Raw genomic sequence first — 19,561 nt, 5'->3', positions numbered from 1 at the left:
ACATCAGCGAGTTCGTGGATGCCTTCCATGATGGCGAGGAGGTGCGGTTTCATAGACTGGACAACATCATCGGCAATGCAGGGGCCACAGGCCTGGCAAGTCAGCTGCTCAACGATCCAGAGTTGCTCCTTGTTAGTGCCGAGGAGACACCGACGTTTGTAGTGGCTGAACGTGACGCCAATTGGCGACGGGCGATGTTGGAAGAGATGAAGGCCATCGAGGACAATGGCACATGGGAGCTGGTAGATCCACCGGTGGGCTGCAGACTGATTGGCTTGAAGTGGGTCTATAAGGTGAAGCGGGATGAGTGCGGCGCCATTGTCAAGTACAAGGCTCGGCTCGTCGCTCGTGGCTTCGTGCAGCGTGAGGGCGTCGACTTCGAGGAAGTCTTTGCTCCGGTGGCACAAATGGAGTTCATTCGCTTGCTGTTGGTCATGGCAGCAGTGAAGGATTAGCATGTCCACCACCTCAATGTCAAGTCTGCATTCCTCAACGGTGAGCTCGCGGAGACGGTCTTCGTCAAGCAAGCTCCGGGCTTCGCCGTCAAGGGTGCTGAGCAAAAGGTGCTCAAGTTGTGCAAGGCGCTCTACGGGCTACGGTAGGCCCCTCGAGCGTGGAACACCAAGCTCGACGCCACCTTGGGCAAGCTTGGGTTTACTCACTGCGCTACAGAGCACGCACTCTACACGCGGCGACGGAGAGAAAGGAGGAGCTCGTCGTTGGTGTGTACGTGGATGACTTAATCGTCACCAGAGCGCGAGCAGAGGACATCGATGGTTTTAAGCGTGAGATGGCAGTTCATTTCAAGATGAGCAATCTCGGCGTGCTCTCCTACTACCTCGACATCAAGGTGAGGCAGGGGAAGCAGAGCATCTCCCTGGGTCAGTGCGCCTACGTGGAGAAGCTGCTGGAGCGTGGCGGCATGGCGGAGTGCAAGCCGTGCGCCACTCCGATGGAGGAGCGGCTGAAGCTGAGCAAGGACAGCACTGCTGTGAAGGTGGACACGACGCGCTACAGGAGCATCGTCGGCGGGCTGCGCTACCTCACTCATACCCGACCGGACATTGCGTTCATGGTTGGGTACGTCAGCCGTTTCATGGAGGACCCGCGCAAAGATCACTGGTCGGTAGGGAAAAGGTTGCTGCGCTACGTCAAGGGGACGCTCGATCAAGCTATCATCTCCCCCAAGAGTGGCGGCAAGGGTGGGTTGTGGCTCATGGTGTTCAGTGAGGCACCCCCAAGGCAAAGGAAGGTGAGTCAGAGCTCACTGCCTTCAGCGATGCGGACATGACAGGTGACATTGATGGGCGACGGAGCACCTCCAGCATGCTCGTCTTCTTTGGAGCGGCCACCATTGCTTGGCAGTCGCTGAAGCAAAATATCATGGTGTTGTCGATGTGTGAGGCGGAGTACGTCGCAGCGGCCACGGCGGCGTGCCAGGCTGTCTGGCTGCGCCGGCTGCTGGGCGAGCTGACCGGCGAGGAAGCTCACCCGCCAGCTCTAATGGTGGACAACTAGCCCGCCATCGCCCTCGCCAAGAACCCTGTCCTCCACGATCAGAGCAAGCACATTGACATCAAGTTCCACTTCCTCCGGGACTGCATCGATGGAGGGCAAATCGTCATCGAGTTCGTCGAGACCGGCAGACAGCTCGCTGACATCCTCACCAAGTCACTCGGGCGCATGTGCGGTTTATGGAGCTGAGGAAGATGATTGGCATGGATGAGGTTAAGGCATCTGGTTAGCAGCAGGATTAGGGGAAGAATTATAAGACATAATCTGCTAAACCCCCCCCCCCCCGTTTCTCCATTGTTGGAGAATGGTCGGTTGTTGGGAGTTGGAGACTGATCGGCTCTGCTGACCAACTCCTGTAGCTAGTAAGGCAGTAGGCCATAGTAGTAGTGGTTTACTTCAGCCATGTAGAGTGGAGATGACTGAGCTAAGCTTTGTACCTTAGGAGTAGTTAGTTGGTGTACCCTTGTACCTTAGGAGTAGGTAGTTGGTGTACTCTGTACCTTAGGAGTAGGTAGTTGGTGTACTCTTGTACTCCGGTAGTAGGTAGTTGGTGTACTCACCGACAACTATGTACCTGGTAGAGAGGTATAGCTAGAGTTGTATATATTCTATCCAAAGGTAATACAGCAAATCAGTTCAGTTTGCCACATCCAGAAGCAGAGCTTTTGGCCGGGCTTGTGCTGTGTGTGTGAGTTGTTCTCAATATCTTCTTCTACGTCTAGCCATAGTGAGTGAGTGTGCTGGTAAGCTTACTGTTTACCAGTGCAGGGAGCCGAGGGACTAACAGGTAGGAATACATATGTTTGAAAAAAATTGTCAACTTGCAGTGTTTGATAAGTACTGAAGTAACTGGGGTTATGAATTTCTTGTCTTCATTTTCCTGATATTGGGGCCACCAATTGTTCAGTTTTTTTTTGGTTCAAGCAATACGGAGCCTGCAAATGCTAACCAGTAACAAACAGCCCTAAAAGTTGAGTCCAGGCATCTACTTATAGAACAAAAAAAGAGACATGATTGTATTTTAATTTACCTTTTACCTCTCCTATGTGATGTTCTCTATTTGTGTGTTTAAATACCTTATTTCTTGTTATTTATTTCTCTTAAATTTGATTTCCCAGTGTTATGTAGGTGTATACATTTGTTGAGACTGTGCTGGATACCTTGGTACTACTTCCAAACTTTCTTGAGTTTTTTTCAAGATGAAAGTAGGCGATCCAGCTCTCCTGGGGAAATTGCTATTCTATTTCTTGCTTTTGGTAAACGTTTTCCTTTCCTTGGAAGCATCAAACTTACTTACCTCAAAGTTGTGCAAGTTATTTGACAGTTGGTCTTTGTTGCAATTCTCAATTTGGTATTTGCATTGAGCCTCCTCTGTTTCTGTTTTAAATTTTTATATTTATCGTATGCTGATTAAAATATGTTGCCAGGTTCAGATATGTCGTACACTGCTCAAGCTGTTGATATCCTAAGAAAGGCAAAAGTTATTGTTGCTCCAGCAATGGCAACTGCCGCTGGTGGGGGTAATGCACTGCTTGACTACTATTACAAATCCATTAATGCACTGCTTGACTGCTCTTACAAATCCATTCACATGTCCTGGAGTGATGAGATGATAGTAGAACAATTTTGTAGCTTCTTTTAGGGTAATAAAAAAAATTAGAGCACCATTTTTCATGTCTATCATCACTGCACTTTTCAACTGAGCACCTAGACTTGGCACGACTTTGATGACAAGTATTTGTTGGCCGAAGTCATTATATATCTGTATATACTATCTATAGAGCTTGAGACATGTTGAGCTTGAATTGAATCCAGAGTTTAATTTGATGCAGTTATCAGTGGAGGATTTTGAGAATAAGATTCAAGTAAACTCTCCTGCTCCTGACTGCTGCCATTGGCTTGAGTTGCTCAAGATTACAGGATCATGAAAGAGAGCCCTGAGTTTGTTTTCTTGTGCTTTGAAAAAACAGATGATGCTTTCACTTAAATTCAAGCTGACCCCTTCGTCTCTCCATGCTGCAGGTCTTTGGTCCATGGCGTGTACATTTGTGCTTTCCTTAATATTGCGCAAACTATGACTGACCAGGGATGTGTTTAGTTATGCCTTTGATTCTGTCAAGAAGCTTCAATTGGAGCTTCCTGCAACCGAGGGGAAAAAAATCTTCTGATGACTAGAAGTGCCTCATTGCTAGACCATGAGTATAGGCTAGAAATATATGTATAATAGACCTGAGGCCAGTACCAACATGGGTTCCAAAAACATTAGACCGGAAACTTAATCTATATGTCTCACTATTTACTTCATTTTCAAGAAATATATTGTTCTTTTATTTTTACCGTAGCGTTAGCATGGACACTATACTGATGCAAATGCGACAAGCATCACTAGGACCCAGCCTGTGGACACTGATCAACAACATACAACGCATATTCTCCTATCCAATCTCAACTTTATTGCACCTCGCGCCCAGCAGTTCCAATGCTTGTAGCTTGTATAAGTACACTGAGATCAATACAGCAAAGCTTGTTGACTCCATTGCTTACTCTTTCGGATCCAATCTCAACTTCATCGATATAATACTTCCTTAGTCTCAAATTATAAGTCATTCTAAGAATTTTGAATAGTCAAAGCATCTCAAGTTTGACCAAATTTATATAATAAGATAATAATATTTATGATATCAACTAAGTTTCATTAGATTTTTTATTAATTATATTTTCATAGTAAACTTATGTTCGATAATCATTATTCGTATCCGTAACCGAGACAATCCCTATTCATATATGTCCGATAGCTATCCGTGTCTAAATCCGAATCCGAATAGAAATATAAAAATAAATATAATAATCCGTTCGTATCCGATCCGTTTTTATCCCTATTTCTCCGAATAAATTCCATATATTATTTTATTATAATATAATACATTATTATATAGTTAGATAAATCCATACCTAATATCATATTTCTGGAAGTCGGTACACAGGTGTTTTATAAGCACCGAAGCTGTAGTAGATGAGATCCCTATCCTACATATAGGCTGGGCAGGAAAGCGACACATAGCAGCAAACCTAGTAGGATCATAGTTTTAAGAGCGAAATCCTTTAACTTGTCGGTCCGTGCCAGTCCGGTCCACGAACTTGCAAACGCGGAAAATAGGCCCCTGAACTTATCAAGTTGTTCACCGCAGGCCCATTTTCCATCCGGCGCGGCCTCGGACGACGTGGCAGCGCCGGCGTGGCGGACGAAGTCGCCGCACGGATGCCACAACGTGGCACAGTCGCCGCACGTCCAGGTCCCGCCTGGACGACCCGCCCTCGTCCACGGCGCCGCGGACGGCCTCCCCGAGCACGGCCGCCCGCCGCCGGATCTCGGCGCCTTCCTCCGAGGCCATAACCCTGTCGATGGCGTCGCGGATCGCGTCCGCGGGGGTCATGTCGTGGCGCCGCTCCCAGGGGCACACGAGCACGCTGGCGTGGAGGTCTCTGATTCAATGTAGACACAGAGCCGCTGTCCTGTGGCCGGGCGAGCGGGTGCCACAGCCGTTGCCGCAGGACAGGCATGCGGGTGCCGTCGCCATGGGCCGAACGGGTGCAGCCGCCTCTGCTTCGAGCCGAAGGGGTGCGACAGCCACCGTGGATCCGGCCGCCAGCGCCAAGTCGCGGACGCCGCCGCAACCTGCGCCGAACTCGGCCATGGATGTCGTCGCCACCGGTGTGTGCCGCGCGAGGCCTCGAGCGCCGGACCGAGGACGCTGTGCGGGGTTGCCAGCCGCGGGCGCAGGAGCCGCCGGCCGTGGCGCGCGAGGCGCAGGCGTAGGGTAGCCTCCGTCGCGGGCCTGGCTGTAGCCGGCCACCAACCGCCGGGCACGCACACGGGCCAGGTTGTGTGCAGGCACCGTGGACACTCCGGACGCGCGGGCACTGCCAATTTCGGCCTGGCCAGGGGCCATGGCTATGGCTTATGGCTGCGTTCGGGTGCATGCCTCGGGCCGACGAGCGCATGGCCGCATACAGGTGCGAACTGCCGCCACCCGCAGCCAATCAGACACCACGACGCCGCGGCGTCCATTGCCGTAGAGAGGTAAGAACACAACGAATTGAACAAATTCACATGTGCTTACAACTTTGGTTTGTCGAGAACTCCATATGCTCTTGCTTGCGTCTTTCTTCAACCAATAATGCAAGCGTCCATCTTTTTCTTCGTTCAGATTGCTGTTCTCCCAGGCTTACAGGCCGCACGGCCACAAATTCGTAGACTTGCAGAGGAACGACGAAGGAGATACGCCGGTCATGCAGTGAATCAGAGGCCGATTCCACCGGTCTTGTAGTGACTCAGAGGCCAGCTCGCGCACCTGCTCTAGGCGCAGCGACGACGTCGTGCCGAACGAGACGTACAGCACCGACGACGGCGGCTGCGCGTCGAGCCAGTCCAGGCACTCGTGCCGCCGCGAGCTCCCGCTGCCAGTCCCACTGCTCACGCCGGCGCTGGGGAGGAGCACCGGGCTGAGAGGCCCGACGGCGAACAGCCTGCGGCCGTCGGAAGACGGGATCCCCTGGAGCACGTCGAGGAAGTCGCCCTTGAGCGCGCGGCAGGTGTTGACGACCATGCCGGCGCCGGGCGCGCGCCGGCGCTCCTGCCCCATCCGCCTGGCGAGCGCGACGAACTCCAGGGTGGCGTAGGCGTCAGGCGGGTGGAACACGAGGCCGTGGCGACGCAGCAGGGCGTGCTCTCGGTCCGCCCACCCGATGTTGTAGGAGGCGGCGAGGCAGAGCACGCCAAGGGCCTCGACGCTGGGCAAGCGCGTGGCCTCGGCCACCGCGAACGCCGCCATGCTGTCATGGAGGACAACGACGCGGCGGTGGGTCGCGGCGAGCTCCGCCAGGAGCGCGGCCAGCGGGGCCCGCGCGCCAGCACTGTAGGCCTCGAAGAGCGGCTGCACGTGCACCGGGAAAGGGGAGCGCGGGTCCAGGGCGGGGGACTCGTGTGCGGGCACGTCCAGCGCGGCCTCCTGGAGGTGAGGCTCTGGCACTGCGCGAAGTCGTCGGGGAGCCCCCGCGCGGCGAGGAGCAGGGATAGGTGCAGTAGCTGGTTCACGTGCTTCGTCCGCCACGCTGGCGCTGCCACGTCGCCTGAAGGCCGCGCCGGATGGGAAATGGACCTGCGGTGAACAACTTGACAAGTTCAGGGGTTTATTTTCCACGTTTGCAAGTTCGTGGACCGGACTGGCACAGGCCGACAAGTTAAAGGGCCGCTAGTGTATTTCACTCTAGTTTTAAATAACGGGTTACGGTGTTTAGCGGTATACCTCTAAATCAGCTAATAGCACGGCTAAATCGGGCTATAGCGGGGCTATAGCAGCAGCTATAGCGGGAGATTTAAAACATTGAGTAGGATCTGAAATTCGTCGCGGTCGTGGCTGCATATTAGCCCGGTTTATGCCGCCGGTCTCGCAGTGACGTTAGGGTTTCCGATCCTCCACGGCACGCCGCGCCGCCCATGGAGCTGGAGCGGCGACGGCGCAAGGATCGGAAGGCGGTGGTGGCCGAGGATGCGAGGAGCATCCATGACCTCTCGGACGACCTACTCTGGTAGATCCTCCTCCGCCTCGACTCCCCGCTCTGGCTCATCCGCGCGTCGTGCGCCTACAATCGGTGGCGCCATGTCGTCACCGGTGAGGGTGACAACGCCGACCAAGGCCGCGCCTTCCTCCGCCTCAACAGCTCGCTGCACCCGCCCACCATCGTCGGCCAGTAACACAACCTTTCCTGTTGCGACCACCGGTTTGTGCCTTCCTCACCTCCGCGAGCGCCCATCGACGGCAGCCGCTTCGTCGACGACCACCTTCTCCAGAAGTCACGTTGGGGCTGGCAGGTCGTCGACTGCCACGGTGGCCTCATCCTTCTCCGCATAATGATTGGGAGCCGTTCTGCGCCAAGCCTCATCGTCTACGACCCATTGACACGCCAACACCACGCGATCTACACTTCGCCGCCGCTGCCAAAGGCTTACGCTTATGGCGACAGCGTTACAGGGCGGACGCTGCCACCGGCTGCTTGGGGCAGCTCGCTGGCCGCATCGACGGATGTCTCTATGTGGGCTTGCAGACGGGTAACGTCATAGCCCTCGACAACGCCAGCTTGTCGTTCTCCAAGGTCGAGCTGCCCATCCGCATCCGATACCGTCGACCATCGACATTCACTGTTGTACTCCAGGCAGGATGAGAGGCTGCGTGTCGCCTCCGACAAGTTGGCGATGTTGTGCTCCAGCACCCACTCGCCGCTGCCATGGACCCGGCGGAATAGCTCTAGCTCCTTACCACACACGTGGACGATGCTAGTCGTCGTCCTCGCCCACGAAGTCGGACCAAGCACAACTGGAACGAGGTTCTTTGCCGAGGGCCGGATACGCTCGGCAAAGAAGCCTTTGCCCTCGGCAAATGTTTTGCCGAGAGTTGCTCTCAGCAAAGGCCGGTCGGCACAGTACCTCACGGCAAAGGCTACTTTGCCGAGAGCCGCATCTCGGGCTCTCGGCAACGGATTTGCCGAGGGTTAGCCGGCCGTTGGCAAAAAATTTCGCCGTGACGGCGAGAGGTCACGGTAAAGTTGATCTTTGCCGAGAGCCTTAGCAAGCTCTCGGCAAAGAATTTCTGAATTTTTTTTTCAAAAAACTTTGCCGAGCGTCTGTCAGAAGAGCTCTCGGCAAAGAATATTGACAATTTTTTTAGACATTTTTTTGCCGAGAGCTATGGCTCAGCTCTTGGCAAAGGCTTCCTCTTTGCCGAGCGCTATGGTCATGCGCTCGGCAAAGCTGGGATTCTGTGTGTTCCAGAATTCCCAGCTTTGCCGAGGGCATGACCATAGCCCTCGGCAAAGCCACAGCTAGTTTTAATTTTTTTTTGTTTTTTACATTTCCAGTCAACAAATAAACATATATATGACATATATATGACATCCACATCACAATAAGCACATCCACATATCAATAACCACATCCACATCACATAATTCACATCCACATCACATAGAAGTCTCGAAGTTCGAAGTCACAAACAAATCTCGACACATAGACAACCACAAGTGTAAAGTTCGACAAGCAACATAAACAAGAGGCATAGGAGGCGCCAAACTGGGCACGGCGACGGTCCGGGCTGAGAAGGCGCCGCGTGCGATCCTGGGGAGTTGACGAGGAGAAGGTTAGGGTCGTTCGACGCCGCCGACTGACGCTACTCAAACAAAGAAGATGCAGAACGTGTTAGACAACATAAATAGATAACCAAGCACTACATGTACTTTTTACCACCACGACCACACCACCACCACCACCACCAACCACGCGACACCACCACCCACGACCACACCACCACCACCACCACCACGCCACCACCACACTACTACTACCACCACCAACAAGCACACCACCACGCCGCCACCACCACCACCACCACCATGCCACCACCACGCCACCACCACCACCACCACCACGCCACCACCACGCCACCACAACCACACCCAGTACTACCAACAACAACAACCACACCACCATGCCACCACCTCCACCAACCACGCAGCCACCACCACGACCACGCCACCACCACCACCAACCACGCCGCCACCACCACCCACCACCATCACCACTAGCACTAGGTTTCACTAGGTTTTACTAGGTTTCACTAGGTTTGACATTTAGAGAAACTAAAATATTTGTCATACTCACCGGAGTAGAATCAAGCTGAGGTGGAGGTGTAGCCTGCAGCTGACCGAGCAGGAACTGTGGGACCGTTCCACCTTGGGTCATCGCAAGACCCCGCACGTAGGAGAGCACCTCTGCCAGTTGCCGCTGATCCTGCTCCTGCTTGGCCTCTAAAGCTGCCAGCCTCTGCCGCTCGAGCTCCCGCTCGACCTTCAAAGCTGCCAGCCTCTGCCGCTGCTGCTCCCGCTCGGCCTCCATCGCTTGTAGCTGTGCCTGCAACATTTGACGCCAATGTTTCAAGATTGCGGAGCTAAGGTATGTAAAAGTCAAAGAACTAGGAATGGAAGAGAACACTTACCTGGAGTGTCGACACCACGGTTGGGTGCTGGCGTATGGCCGGCATTGAGCTCGTGCTCGTTGCTCGGATCTGGTGTAGCGGAGGAACAGAGGTCGTGTCGAGGACACCGTCGCCAAACCAGAACCGCCCGTGCTTCTTGCCTTGCCCCACCCTCATCATGAGCTCTGGATCAAGCCGCTCCTTGGTGGTCGGGTCGTAGTCTGGCCCGTGGGCTGACCTTGCCATCTCTGTGTACGCAGAGATGCGAGGGGCAATGCTGGCGTTGGTGAATGACTCGACAGGGACTTCCGGGGTCCAGTCGGTGGCGGCCGTCGCCTTGCCCAAGTGGGACAAGGCATATGCCTTGAGGTGACCACAAGGGCGGCCACCATGTGACGCCGACTGTGAGAAAGACAATAACATTGTTAGAGTTGTTGCAGAATTGAGTGTTAGGTTAGAGAAATGGTTTCGCCTTACCCAAGCTTCTGAGAATTCAGAGAGGTTGCGGCTGCCTTGATGGTGTGGTACTCCTTGCATCAGCAAACGGCGCTCGCGTGCTTCATCATGCTCCTTCTTCCAGTCCTGGCTGAGCCACATGTCCACAATCCTCTCCCAGGCATCCGGATGCCGATTGCACCAGTTTGGAATCGCCTACAGGCCATCAAGCAAACGATATATCAGAAGATCAAATTAAGGAAACTTAATCTTAGAAGAAATCAATAGTAATGTTCCGTATTTACTTCAAGGTACTCCTCCTTGGTCAGCACCACCTGTCTTGCCTTGTCCTTTTTGATGCTACGCCCTTTGACCTTCGCGTAGTGCCAAATGTGCGCCTGATGACGCGCGTCGTGAATCATGTCCGTGACGCGCTTCTTACAAGAAGCGACCGCCACCTGGTATGCCCTGTGCTCCTTGCCCTCCTCAATTCTAAAGAAATCCTGCATAAAGGCGTGAGGTGTCAATTACTTATTAGAAGAATGCCCAATGAATACGATGTATCTGTGGCTAAAAGAATACAATGTGTACCTGAAAGACTTACCGACAGGTCCCTGACAACCTGCTCCGCCTTGTTCCGGTATCTGTGGCCACTATGATCCATGGCATCGGCAGCCAATTCGTAGTGGTCGAACTGAGTGGCCAGCTTGAACATGTCCGGGCTCACCTCCACCAGGCCAGGGTAGTGCTCCCTGCACATACCTCCTAGGATGCCATTCACTTTGCGTGCCTTGGCTCCAGTCTCCACAAGTTTCTAGTTCCTGCACAAGTGATTACAAAAAGTATTAGTTTGTATTTTGATTTTCAACATTTCAAATGAAGAAGTTTCGACCACATCTTAAGTTACTTACCTATCCCCATAGGGTGTGATCAGCGGGCGGGCCGCTTCAGGTATTGGTCGACGCGGGAGCTTCGCGGGACCACACAAGTACACCGTCGACACACCAGAGGAAGTGGATCCCCTGCAGTCGCCTCGTCCCCTGCAGTCGCCTCATCCCCTGAGGTGGAGGAGGACCCCCTGCATCCGCATGCTCCATCACGGCGGCAAGCTCCTCCACGGCCGCAGGCTCCTCCACGGCCGGAGGGGTAGTCGGCTGCGTCCTGCTCGGACGCCAACGGCTCCTCCGCCTCGGCACTGGCTCCGGAGGCTGAACCGACGCCTCCGGCTCCTCCTAGCTGGCGTAAAGAGACTGGACGGACCTCCTGGGTGGCATCTCCTGCATTAAAAAAGAACAAAACAATTAGCATATATAAACGATACATAATTAGAAAGAGATGCAAAATGAAGATAATTACATGCAAAATGAATATAATTACAAAAACAGATAATATTACATGTATTAGAAACGATCTCCACGATCGGGATTGGCTGGATTGTACATATTGTCATCGCTATCAACCATGTCCAAATCTTCATCCGTCTCCTCATCATCACTATCAACACCTAAGTGTAATCGGTCAAGGAACACTATGTCCTTTGGATTTTCCACCTCATCTCTAGAGTCCTCGTCCACAACCCTTTCGATGTCTGTCTCCATTTCGACTAGCCCGGTTAAGTCTATCTCAAAGCTCCCTTGTAGCCCCTCTTCGTGTTGATAGAACTCTCCATCATGTGTTTCTGGGTTCAAGTTGTAATCTTCATCGTTTGGGAGAGGTAGTCTACCGTGCGGCGATATTGTGTGAACAACATACCAACCCTTAAGGTTTTCCTCGGTTTGGCAAGCATATGGACTATAATAGACTTGCTTGGCTTGTGTGGCCACAATCCATACATCATCACCTTCATAGACGGAATCCTATCGAGTCTCGACTAGCCCAAGATGAGGGTACTGTCTCGATACCTCAAGATCAAACCACCGACATTTGAATATGACAGGACTAAAAGGTTCAGCTCCACGAAACTGGAGTTCGTATATTTCTTCAAGTATCCCATAATAGTCCTTGCCATCAGTTCCGGGCATCATAACTCCGGTATTTGTGGTCCTTCGATGCGGCCGACTCTACTCGTAGCTTGTTGTGTGAAAGAGATACCCATTGATGTCATAAACGTTACATGACATGACCCTAAAGTTGAAGCCATCGGCAACCTGTCGCAATTCGGCACTTATAGACGCACCCCTGTAGCACTGCAAAGTCTGGCTAGAGCGTTATGTTATTCACACAAACGACCAACTTGAAATCAAGAAACAAGGGGGAAGTTGGACGGTACCTTCTTTTGGAACCAAGAAATGAAATCCCGCTCCTTAAGAATGGTATCAACTTCATGAGGGTGAGGTCGCCTTGATTGACGCCAGAATAGATTAACAAATTCCCTGTGTAGACAAGAAACATGACGGGGTTGGATGCAGAATAGTGACGGTGTAAGTAACAAGTTCGTTGAGAACTTACTCGATATACGGCGCCACTTCATCTAGGTTGGCCAACAAATATAGCATGATACTGCGCCACTCTTCATTGCCCAAGGTCTTTGGGCTCAATGCACTCGCTCTTCCGAGTGACCCTTTCAAAAGGCTGAGGGTAGATTTATTTTCGTCCTCATTGTAACGAGCCGGTCGATTATGCACGCTAGGAAGGTTGCCCTTATAGTATGTTGTTGTGAAGTTTGACACCTCCTCGTTAATGAACGCCTCTGCCATGGAAGCCTCAATTCTAGCTTTATTTCCACATTTCTTGCGAATAGTCTTTAGACATCTCTCGATTGGATAGCACCAGCGATTCTGCACGGGCCCCCCATTCATGCCTCGTACGGGAGGTGCACAATCAAATGCTGCATCGACAGGAAGAAGCCAGGTGGAAATATCTTCTCCAACTTACAGATCAACTCAGGGGCTCTTTTTTCCAAGTCAGCCACCACGTTTCGAGATAATTCCTTGGCACAAAGCTGGCGGAAGAAATAGCTCAACTCTGCCAGCACGACCCAGACATGCTCAGGGACGAAGCCTCGAACCATCGACGAAAGAAGGCGCTCAATCCATATGTGGAAGTCGTGACTCTTCATCCCTAAGACTCGGCCAGTAGATGGGTTGGCCCCCCTCTTAAGATTCGCTGCAAACCCATCAAGAAACATTAAGTCCTTGATCCATTGGACTACAACTGTCCTGTGCTTCTTTTCCAAGACGTAATCGCCCCTAGGCCTTCTCCATGTCTTGCCGGCTCTTGGTGGTCGCATCTCTAGGTGTGGTCTATCGCATAGCCTTGCTAGGTCTGCTCTAGCCTTAGGATTGTCCTTTGACTTGTCAGTGTCCATGAGTGTTGCCCAGAGAGCTTCGGCGACATTCTTCTCAGTGTGCATTACATCAATATTATGTGGCAGGGCCAGGTGCTTAAAATAGGGAAGCCTCTCCAAGCCTGACTTATGAGTCCACATATGTTGAACACCATACCCCACGAAACCAACTCCGTCTTCCTTGGCGACAAGACCATCTATCTGAGCAAGAACCTCGGTGCCAGTCATCTTCTGCGGTTCAGGGTCTGTCACTACGACACCTTTCGTAAAGTTCTAATGTCTCGTCTGAATGCATGGTCAAAAGGGAGGAATTGTCGATGTTTGTCGAATGAGGAAAACTTGCCACCACTCTTCAACCTAATGAACTGCAGAGCTGCCTTGCATACCGGGTATGGAAACTTCCCGTGGACACACCAGGCGCTGAATAGACCATAAGCCAGAAAGTCATGCATCAAGTAGTGGTACCAAACATGCATTGTGAAGTTCCTCTTTGTAGCATGATCGTATGTCAGTACCCCATGATCCCATGCACTGATCAACTCATCAATCAAAGGCTCCATGAACACACCCATATGTTTCCTCGGGTGACCAGGAATTATCAGCGACAAGAATATGTTCTGACATTGAAGAAGGACGCCGAGGGGGAGATTGAGGGGGATAGCGAAGATTGGCCAACAAGTGTATGGGGCCGCCATCATTCCAAAAGGATTGAACCCATCTGTTGCAAACGCAACACGCACATTACGAGCCTCTAGAGCTTTGTCAGCATAAATGCCATCAAATGTTTGCCATGCTTCACCATCTGATGGATGTACCATCTTGTCAGGATTGTATCGGATGCCATTTTTGTGCCATGTCATCTGTTTCACGGACTCCTCGCTCATGAATAGCCGTTGGAGTCTCGGTATGAACGGAAGGTACCGTAGGACTTTCATGGGGATTCCAAGCTGCTTCTTCTGCCCATCACTAGATTCTACCTCCACATACCTAGAGGACTTACACTTTGGACAGTACTTTGCTTCCGCGTGTTCTTTCCTAAAGAGGACGCACCTGTTCTCACAAGTGTGTATCTACTCATATGGCATCTTAAGAGCTTTAAGGAGCTTCACTGACTCGTACATGTTCTTCGGCAGCGCGTGATCTGCCGGAAGCAGGGTCCCAAAAACTGCCAGCATACTATCGAAGCAGTCTCGACTCATGTTATGCATGGACTTTAACCCCATTAAGCGTCCAATGGCATCGAGTTGAGAAACATTTGTCTTGTCATGAAGGGGCCTCTTAGCCGACTCCATCATGCGATAGAATGCCCTTGCGGTTTCCTCTGGCTCCTGCTCCTCGGTTTCGTCCGTACATCGTTCACCGAAGTGTGCTTGGTGGAAGTCATCCATCATGTCTGGTACCCCGCCATCACTATCAAACTCCTCCAAGCGTGGCCTCAATGCCTCATCTCTAATACGATGGCCTTCACCATGGCACACCCACCGGGTATAGTCTGGCGTAAACCCAAACTTGCAAAGATGTTCCTCAATGACCTTCCTGGTTTTCCTATTCCTGTTTGCACATTCGCTGCAGGGACACCACACCTCTGTCGCTGCTTGAGCACCCACACCAAATGCTTTGTCCAAGAAAACCTCAGTCTTCTGTATCTATTCACGAGTGACCTGATTCTGACTACGGCGGCCCGTGTACATCCAATCACGGTTATCCATCATCTACCATATATATAACAGAGTAATATAACCATCAATAGCACATGCACCGCTTGCCTACTATCTAATAGGTAGGGATAGGTCCTAATCCCACCCGCGGATGCGTAGATGAGGTTAGTTTCCATGCTCCGCTCTAATTCGAGATAGAATTTCGGCAGCACATCCCCGTTGTTCTCCCGATACACGTCCTGGAAGGGAGAGTGTGTATCCGGAGAACAACAGGGAGGTGCTGCCGAAACCCCATCTCGGACCGGACCGGACCATACAAACTAAACCATCTACGCATCCGCGGGCTGTCCAAATAACGTAGACAATCCGAAATAGATACGGTCGCAGATATGCAGAGATCTGCATACCTACGACCGTATCTCTTTCGGATAGGAGACGCCTAACTGGTTTATGCGATCTAGCTAGGGTTACGGACAAAGGGCTTATACCTAGGGTGGCGGTGGAGTGGAGAGGTGACGCGGTGCAGGCAGACCCGAAGGAAGACGCTCGGGGTACTCCGGGTCCCCTCTGTCGGGCTCTTCTCTGCAAAACAAGAAACACAATTTATAAGTTCAAAATTTCAGCAGAACCTCCCCTGTATGGGGAGGCTTCCAAAACCTGCAAGAAAAAAGACGCCACGATGGCCGACATACACAATTTCGGCACGATGGCCGACACAGCGACATATGGCACGATGGCCAACACATCCACAAAAGGCACGAAGGCCCACTAATCCAGAAATGGCACGAAGGCCAGCAACAGGCGGGAGGGGGGCTTTACCTTGGGTGGCAGTGTAGTCGGGCGACGCAGAGTCGGGATCACCCTCGTCTTCGGCTAGACGCGGGGAAAACAGCGACGATCGCTCGGCGTGACGCGACGACACGGGGGCGTGACGGTCGTCGGCCTCTCCTTCTCCCCTCCTCTCTTCTCCCTTCCTCTTCTCCCCTGCTCTCCTCCTCTCCCTCTCCTTCTCCTCCTCTTCTCCCCTCCTCCTCCCTTCTCCCCTGCTCCTCTTCTTCTCCCCTTCTCCTTCTCCTCTCTTCTCCCTTCCTCCTCCAAATGCTCTCTGCACGGCCGGCAGGGGCGCACAGGGCCGGCCGGGGGCGCGCGGGGCCGGCCGGGGACGCGCTGGCCGCGTGGGTGGGCCACCGGCGGGCGTGGCCGGGGGGCGGCGGCGGTGCTCGACCACCGGGCGAGGCGGGGGACGACGCGGCCCCGACGACGACGGTGCTCGGCGGGCGGGGCTGCTGCTCCGGCGGTGCGGGGACGGGGCGGGGCCCGCCTCCGGCGGCGCAGGGATGGGGCGGGGGCGGGAGCGGGCTACGGCGGCGCGGTGACGGGGCGGGGGCGGGGGAGAGGCTACGGCGGCGCGGGGGACTGGCGGCGGCGGCGGGATGCGGCGGCGAGAGGATGGGGATGCGGGGCGTGCGGGCGAGAGGAAGGGCTGAGTGGGCCGTTAGGGTTTTCCGCCCTGGTCTATGTGGACTGGGCCTTTGCCGAGGGCCCAGATCCGGGCTCTCGGCAAAGTTTTTTTTATTTTTTTTTAAAAACTCTTTGCCTAGAGCCCTTTGAGGCTCTCGGCAAATACAATTTTTTTTGTTTTTTTCCCAATTTTTTTCTTGTGGCTAACAATAATATTTAAAAGACATATTTAAAATTTGGAGCTTTTTTGATTTTATTAGCTATATTTAATAAGTTTATTTCATTTACTTGAATTATTCCCGGTAATTCAAATTTGAACTGCAGCTGCATCGAATATTGGAATTGAGTGATTCAAAAAATCATATTCATGGTATTGCATGTGGTGTGAGACCGTATCCAGTGACAGATGCCAAATTTGGCGCATCGTTTTCACGGAACACGGCGAGGAACTTGTGTGTAAAGTATTTTTAAATTATATAAAATGAAAACGAAGTCCGAAATTCACGAAACTTGTCGAGGTGTCATTTCATCGCATGTATAGGCTGTGATAAAAAATTGAGTGGGTTTTGAGCAAGTTGTGACGTCCGATGCCTAAAACCCAGACATCTCCGCATGTGATCAACTGTGAAGGCCGTTTGCCTGCCGTCACAGGTTTACCGACGGCCATGTTTTGCCGAGAGCCGGACCTCGGCAAAGATAAACTTTTACCAACGGTCTTTCTTTGCCGACGGCCGGACCCTCGGCAAAGGGCCCGGTTGCCGAGAGGAATTCTTTGCCGACGGCCTGGCCCTTGGCAAATATGGTTTTGCCGACGGCCTACCGTTGCCGAGGGCCGACTCTCGGCAAACCTTTCTTTGCCGAGAGCCCGACATTTGGCTCTCGGCAAAGACGCTGGCTCTTGGCAACGGTCCTATTTCCGGTAGTGAAGGCCGCCAGCGCCACGGTGGACACAACAGTGAACGTCGATGGACAAGTTCATGCTGTGGGAATGGAGGACCATGGTGGACGCTGTCGCCGAAGACGGAGCTGGGTTGGCCATCTTGTCAGCACGTTCATGCACTGGTGGCGACTGGAGATGGTTCTTCTCCATCAACGTAAATACCATGGAGATGCGGGTACTGCCGGAGGATCACCCCTACCGGAGTACCGCCGGGATTTTCAACTACACACTGCCATGGCCTCGCTTCTTGCGGGCCTGCCCTTATTGAGAAATCAGAAAGGTCGAGGACAGTCCTTTTCCTTCGTATCATTGATTTTGTACTTTATGTTGTGCTCATGTCAACGGCCATCACGCTGGCGGCCAAGGTCATGACAGTGGTATCGCCAAGTCTGCACTTGTTCCTGTCTAAAACCCCATAGTTTTTCGTTCAATTTTCATTGTGGTAGCGTTGGCGGGGGAGTGGTCGAAGATTCGAGTTGTAGGATACTTGTTCCCATGTAAAATTCCTTGGTTTCGCCTCACTCCTAGGTGTTGGGACGTTCAGTGAAGCACACAATAGGGGAGGTAGGAGCAATCCGAGCCTGTTGCTTCGGTATTTGTGCTTCTGTGATTCATCACTTTGGCACAACGGTGCCTCCAAAAACCTTCGCTCAAACACAATTCATCTTTGAGAACATGGCTAAAAGCAATGGTGATGACAAGTTTAAGTGGGATCAAGTTATGGAGGATTCCGACCTCGTGTTCTCTCGGGTCAATGATATAGGGGTGATTCAACAAGAGCTCAAGGCATAGCTGGACTTGAATACAAAGGCGGTATAAATCACTATACAACAGAGCAACACAACTCATGGCCAGTCGGATCAAGGTTGCAGGACAAGTGGTGGCAGCCCTCACCACTTTAGCAGTTTGATGATGTGTAAGTCCTGCACATCAAATTCAGAGTCCATTGTGTATGAAGAAAAGCCACCCTTCAACAACTTTTTTTTTGCTACAAACCAATATAATGGTCTCTAATACAATACGCTGAGATTATCCTAAACTTATGAAATAATAAAATGGGGCATAATATCATACTAATCAATGTGTGAAGGATATAAGTACCATTTTGGTGAAGCAAATGTTTGAAGTCCTAAATATGTGAAGCCCAAAGTTTGGAGACCCAAAAAACCAATGGTCTCTAATACAATGCACTGAGATTAGCCTAAACTTATATGGATCTTAAGATTGACAGAGCCATTATAGAACATAGGCGCATGGCTATCATCTGCCACATTGCCTAACATTGAAAGAATATCCCCTTCTTATCTTATTAATATATGCTGGAACCAAAGGTTCTAGATCTTTCAAAAAAAACATTGAAAGAATGCTGCCATTAATTTTCTCAATCAAACCAAGGAAAATACAAGAACCCATGCTGACTCTATAGCTCTTGTTTTTTTGCATATTATAAACTCTATAAAAGGTTGCTAGTCTTTTTCTAAATTCATGTCAACAAGAACGATCATTTTCTATTTTCTCTTAATTCTACACCCATCCTTTTATTTATTGTGACCATATATATACCAGCTTTAATGGCAATACTTATATTGCATCATTTGAGGATAAATTCCGTATTATGAAACAAATTATTAGTTTACTACTCCTACTATGTTTTAGATAAACCAAAATCCTCGTGTGCTAAACATTTTTTCTCGTTTCGTACGGCTCAGTTACAGAACACAAACAATATCCACATTGTATGACACGTGGTGGGCTGCTTTTCTGTGTGGGCCGGTATGGCCCATTGCAAAACTGCATTCCTTGACTCAGTTGGGATCATACAAGGAAGGACAGGTTGGGGGACCAAAGTCCGTCGCGTCAGCATATTTGTCCCCGTTGGACGCCGCCGCGCGCGGATCGCAGCGGCGCTAGGGCTTCCGATCCGATGCTCCACGGCGTCCATGGAGCTGCGGTGCAAGAACCGAGATCCGGTGGCGTCGGAGGAGCCGAGGTGTGTCGTCCATGACGTCACGGACGATCTGCTCAGGCTGATCCTCCTCCGCCTCGACTCCCCGCTCTGGCTCATCCGCGCGGTGTGCGCCTGCAAGCGGTGGCGCCGACGGCGGCCGCGCCTTCCTCCGCCTCGCCAGATCGCACCACCCTCCCGTCGTCGTCGGCCACTACCACAGCTATTACGGTGGCGGTTACCGGTTCGTACCCTCGTCGACTCCCCCCCCCCCCCCCCCCCCCCCCCCGAGAA

General features: G+C 51.9%; 2 protein-coding genes and 1 pseudogene across 2 annotated transcripts; 2 read left to right on the top strand and 1 right to left on the bottom strand.

The window, feature by feature from the left end:
• The first annotated feature begins 790 nt into the window (after positions 1 to 790).
• On the top strand, positions 791 to 1,291 carry LOC136504073 (uncharacterized mitochondrial protein AtMg00810-like). Its single transcript, XM_066498949.1, has one exon. It carries the CDS (start codon positions 791 to 793, stop codon positions 1,289 to 1,291), a length of 501 nt encoding a protein of 166 aa, XP_066355046.1.
• Positions 1,292 to 5,441: 4,150 nt separating this feature from the next.
• Positions 5,442 to 9,788, bottom strand: LOC136504072 (cis-zeatin O-glucosyltransferase 1-like; annotated as a pseudogene).
• A 6,231-nt stretch (positions 9,789 to 16,019) lies between these two features.
• Positions 16,020 to 19,233, top strand: LOC136504070 (uncharacterized). Its single transcript, XM_066498948.1, has 2 exons — positions 16,020 to 16,415; positions 19,132 to 19,233. The coding sequence occupies exons 1-2, from the start codon at positions 16,020 to 16,022 to the stop codon at positions 19,231 to 19,233; spliced, it is 498 nt and encodes a 165-aa protein (XP_066355045.1).
• Positions 19,234 to 19,561: the final 328 nt, after the last annotated feature.

The sequence above is a fragment of the Miscanthus floridulus genome, chromosome 14 (assembly GCF_019320115.1).
Source record: "Miscanthus floridulus cultivar M001 chromosome 14, ASM1932011v1, whole genome shotgun sequence".
NCBI lineage: Eukaryota > Viridiplantae > Streptophyta > Magnoliopsida > Poales > Poaceae > Miscanthus > Miscanthus floridulus.
Note: the sequence above shows the minus strand (reverse complement) of the source record. Positions and strands in the feature narration are given on the sequence as shown.

Excerpts from the sequence above, each read along its gene's own strand:
- LOC136504073 (XM_066498949.1), top strand. The coding sequence starts at position 791 with ATGGCAGTTCATTTCAAGATGAGCAATCTCGGCGTGCTCTCCTACTAC.
- LOC136504070 (XM_066498948.1), top strand. The coding sequence starts at position 16,020 with ATGCTCTCTGCACGGCCGGCAGGGGCGCACAGGGCCGGCCGGGGGCGC. Across the intron at positions 16,416-19,131 it reads GAGGAAGGGCTGAGTGGGCC|TTGGGATCATACAAGGAAGG; the intron begins GTTAGGGTTTTC and ends TCCTTGACTCAG.